This window comes from Hyla sarda, chromosome 5 (genome assembly GCF_029499605.1).
Source record: "Hyla sarda isolate aHylSar1 chromosome 5, aHylSar1.hap1, whole genome shotgun sequence".
Classification (NCBI taxonomy): domain Eukaryota; kingdom Metazoa; phylum Chordata; class Amphibia; order Anura; family Hylidae; genus Hyla; species Hyla sarda.
The window spans coordinates 204954841-204960105 of NC_079193.1; the positions used below are offsets into that span (position 1 = coordinate 204954841).

A 5265-nucleotide genomic window follows, 5' to 3' on the forward strand; every position below is an offset into this window, starting at 1 on the left:
TACTGCTGCAGATGCAGTGCTCTGTATTGATCACAGCATCTGAGGGGTTAATGGACATAAGCGCGATCACTCATGTCCACTATTACGGCGGGTCCTTGGCTGCCGATAGCCGGGACCTGCCGTGCATGACGTGACACCATCCCTGTGCTCGGTCATGTACAGGATGTAAATGTACGTCTTAAGTACCACTGCACCAGGACGGACATACATTTTACTTCCTGCCTTGTTTAGGTGTTAAAGGGGTACTCCGGTTTAATATTTTTTTTTCCAAATAAACTGGTGCCAGAAAGTTAAACAGATTTTTAAATTACAAAAAAATCTTAACCCTTCAGTTCTTCAGCTTCTATGTGTTCTGTGAATTTATTTTGTCTGACAACAGTGCTCTCCGCTGACACCTTGGTCCATGTCAGGAACTGTCCTGAGCAGGATAGGTTTGCTATGGGGATTTACTCCTGCTCTGGACAGTTCCTGACATGGACAGATGTCAGCAGAGAGCACTGTGGTCAGACAGAAACTAAATTAAAAAAGAAAAGAACTTCCTTTTTGTAATATACAGCAGCTAAGTACTGGAACAATTGCAAACCTGTTTAACTTTCTGGCACCAGTTGAGTAAAAAAAAAAATTGTTTTTCCCCATCGGAGTACCCCTTTTAAAGAGTACCTGTCAACAAATAAACTCTTAACTACCTCTGGCTATATTACCTAACTGCTCCTAACACCCCTTAAAAAAAATAAAAAAAATCCAGAGCTTTAAAGATCTGTATCTTACTGTCCTTCTTGCTCACAAAAAGTCGGCATTCCCCAGCAGGCATGACATCACTGAAGCCTGCTGGGAGACCACTTCCGTCCTCACACATATTTTGCAAAGCTGTGATGAATAAAAGTGAGGCTCTGTGCAGCTTTCAGGGAGGCTCTGTCCAACTATCGGTCTGTGTAGCTTTCAATCAAGTTCTGTGCAGTCAGAAGCTCTTCCTGAGTTTGGTCTCCTGCCAGGCCTGGAGGAGGCCAAACTCACTGTATTAATTTTGGTAGGAAACAGAACAGAGCCCCCATGTGACCATTGTTTTCTATTACATTTTAAACAAATTTATGTTGATGATTTTAAAAGCAAGTAAATGGAAAAGTGTCTGTCTGCTAATTACACAAGGGACACTATTAAATATAGTTTCAGATGACACTGCAGTGAGCCTATTCTGACTAAAACTACTGTGCCTGTAAAGTTTCCTACTGCCTTAAAATCTAATGAGCAGTAATCTGACCCCCCCCCCCCCCTTATATTACTGGTCTGGGGAGCAGAGGCGTGAGCTGTGATGTGATGTCACAGCTACAAGTTTGAGAACAGTGCTGATCTTTGCCATAGTGCACAGATCTCTTTATATTAACCTGTTTTATTATACTTTGACACCATGCACAGGCAGTTTATTTTGCAGGGCAACTTTTATTTTATTTATTTTTTAACTTTAGCTCTGCAAATTTTTGCTTACAGTGAAAAGTCACTAGCATAACATGATGATCTGTTCTTTGTTGCAGCCAGAGCATACCAATGTTTGCTTTTGGTATTTACCACCCTGCCTGAAGGACATTCCAAGGGATGAAGAATGGAATATTAAATTGCATAAGGTAGAATGTTTGCTTTGAGATTCATAGGATATAACTGGGCAAATATCATCAACTAAATTGAGTCATGGAGTGTGCGGGTACAAATAACTTGCATTGATCTAAACAAAAAAATGGGCACACATGTCTAATAACTTACATACTTGAGTAATGATATGGGATTTTTTTATATTGCCTTGTTTCCAACTGAGTGAAACTCTCATTTATGGTATCACGCTGCTGAAAACATTTTGGCGCAATCGCAAGGTTCCTATTTACCTCAAAACTTGGACTCAGCGAAAACATGGCGGCTTGTGTGACTGTCAAGACTCCAGGAAAACAAAGGCAATATTAACCTTTTTATAAAGGATTTTCAAGCACAGCCAACAGAACACCAGTGACCATAGTGGATTGTGTGAATCCATCGCAGAATTTACTTGGTGGTAAAACAAACAAATTTTTTTATCCTAGGCTAGATGGCGTCAATTTAAAGCAAATAATAAATGACAAAAAAGCATTTTTACAATTTAACTCCCACCTCCCTGATATGGCAAAATTGGAAAAATGACACCACTTGGAAGTTAATATCCTTTCTCCTTCTTCTTTTTCCACACATACAGTATCATGCGCATATTTGATGTGCAGAATTTTAAGCTGCAGATTTCAATGTAAACTAAATGACTGAACACTGCTTCATATCCTGCACATCAAATATGCACATGATTCTGTACATGTAAATACACCCTTGGGGTTTATTCACACATACAGTATCCTATGCACAGCCCAAGAGTGTATTCACACATAATTTCCTGCGCATATTTGATGAGCAGGACTTGAAGCTGTGTTCAGTCATTTTAGTTTACATTGAAATCCTGCACATCCAATATGCACAAGATGCTGTGCATGTGAATATAGCCTTGATACTGTACATGTGAATAGACTCCAATACTGATTACATGTTGTTGAGTGTAAATGTGGGTTATTATAAGGATACATGTTCAGGCTACAATTCCACTGAGGTTTTGTTCTGCTGAGTTTTTTTATTTAGATTTTTTTTCTGGTGTCTCTCCTTTTTGTGGAAACTGCCTTTTTGCCCTTTTTGGCAGTTTCCCTGCAGGAATTTTGTAGGGTACCATAAAAAAAAATATGGATAGTGATAGAGATGCCTGAATTTGTAGTGAACCAATATTAAAGGGGTACTCTGGTGCTAAGAAATCTTATCCCCCGCGATCTTCCATGCCACACCCTGTTAGAATCTGCCCCTGGATTACTAGCGATCACGGGGATGGAGCATAGTGATGTCACGGCTCCGCCACGTGTGACATCCCGCTCCGCCCTCTCAATGAAAGCCTATGGAGGGGGCATGGCAGCTGTCACACCCCCTCCATAGGCTTGCATTGAGGGGGCGGAGCATGACGTCACACAGGGGCTGATTCTAATGGGGTGTGGCATGGAAGATCACGGGGGTCCCCAGGGGCAGGACCCCTGTGATCAGGCATCTTATCCCCTATCCTTTGGATAGGGAATAACATGTCTCAGTGCCGGAGTACCCCTTTAATATAATTTTTTTTATTTTTTTTCTACAAATTGGAAGGTAGGGAAAAATTATCCTGAGCAGGACACGGAATTAATAGCCACAACAATATAAAAATTGCAAATGTGTAATTATTTCTATTTTTTTTTCTTCATTTATTATGTGTAATAATGATAACTGTTTATTTAGGTACTGTATTTCACTCAGTGCTGCACTATTACCATCATGGAACAGAATGGTATTTTTTCCATGATGGGAGTAGTACAGGTGCTGAGGGACCGATGACACTGGGTCTCACTCCTGAGACCCGCTGCCATAATGATTTATAAGCTTGGGAACAGTGATGAGCGGCAGGGGCCATATTTGAATTTCGATATTACGTGAATATATGGACGAATATTTGTCCTATGGTCGCGAAATTCATTCACGATGTTCCCATGGGAAAATTCTTAATGAAATCTGCATAGTGCGCATGCGCGATTATATCTTTCACCTAAAAGAAGGGAGGGACCAGTGTTCCCTGGAAGTGCTGATATTTGCATATTCGCATATACGAAATATTTGCGCTCCACACCAACTCACGTAGTAAATATAGGAGCCTTCTTTGGACCACAAGCTGGAAGCAGGGAGGGATGGTCACTTTCCTTTTACACAGTACACATCATTGTTGTGATGTGTACTGTGAAGATAAGAAAAAATGTATATTTTTGTCATTACGAATATATATCACTATATTCTAAATATTTGCAAAATCGCGAAGTGCCGATATTCGCAGTAAAAATGAGCATTTCCAATATTCGTGCTCTATACTACTTGGGAAGCAGGCGGCATGCCGCTTCGCTCCCCAGCCGGCTGGCTGTTTCCCAGCAGAAGCCCTCATTGGTTGCCTCTGATTGACAAACGAGGCTTTCTGGTGGGAAATATGACCTTACAACACTGCAGCTGTGATCCCCTTAGCCCTGCTCGCCTCTGCTCATGCTGCGTACAGTCAACACTACAACTCCCAGCATGTCATCACTGTCACTAGATGCCTGCATCCCCCTCAACAGTTATTCCTCGCTAAACTTTTTCTGTGCCCCACCCCTCTAGTTATGAACATGCAGTAAGCACCCAAGGCCTGTCCTGTACACCAATGGTGTTTATATTAATGCATACCTCCACCCAGCACATTTAAAGTTTGTATTTATTTATTTAAGGTCACTGCAAGGATTAAAGCCCAGATGATGGAAGAGGGAACAGCAATGGTCAGTTACCAGCCCCTGAAAGAAAAGCCCAATTTCTTCCGTATGGTGTTTTCTAACCCGGCTTCTAGGAAATGTGATATAGATTTCCTTCTAGATGAAATTGAAAGGCTGGGAAGGGACCTAGAATTCTAACGCAAAGCTTTTTTAGGTCTATGGAATGTGCATTGAATAAGGCAATATGCGTTCTAGTTGTCTTGAATGTCTTGTCTTAAACTAAACATTCTTCTAATAATATATATATTTTTTTTACACTTTCTGTGAATTTGCACTTTTTGTATATACATATATTTAACATTTTTGCCCAGCTTTGTTACTCTTAGGAGAAAATTTATCAAACCTTGTGCATAGGTTTTCTATTTACTTTTCTATTTTGTATTTTAACCTAAAACTTTGTTCAAATGTTTAAAACACAGTATGTTGTGTGTTTCTATTCAATGTCTTGTATTTCCTAAGCCGCCTTATATTTGATTGTAGTTAATTATAAACACTTTTTTTTTTTTTTTTAAATAAATTTGAAGATTTAAAAATTTCCCTCATGTATTTCGGCATACAGAATAATTGACCACATTATCTTACTGTTAAAGGAGTTTTGCAGCAATAGACAACTTATCCCATATCCGCAGGATAAGGGGAAAAATGGCCGGCCACTGGGACCCCCACGGTCTTCCGTACGGGGACTTGGCACTGCCGCGGCTTTGCGTGGCTAATGCTCATGTAGTCTACCTCATTAAGAGGTCCACAGACACACCCTCTCCATTCAGCTCTATGGGAAAGGCGTGGATGCTTGAATGCTGCATCTCCGCCTCTCCCATAGAGATACATGGAGGGGGGGGGGGGGGGGGGTGTTGGCCAAGGCACCATGCTGTGGCTTACATGCATCCTGCATAGGTAG

General features: G+C 40.9%; 1 protein-coding gene across 1 annotated transcript in view; it reads left to right on the plus strand.

The window, feature by feature from the left end:
* LOC130272631 (glutamate decarboxylase 1-like) overlaps positions 1–4850 on the plus strand; it is a gene marked incomplete in the record, with an annotated part of 57059 nt that extends 52209 nt beyond the window's left edge. The window contains 2 exon segments of the mRNA XM_056518460.1: positions 1530–1619; positions 4326–4850. Of these exon segments, the coding sequence (XP_056374435.1) occupies positions 1530–1619; positions 4326–4505 (270 nt within the window).
* Positions 4851–5265: the final 415 nt, after the last annotated feature.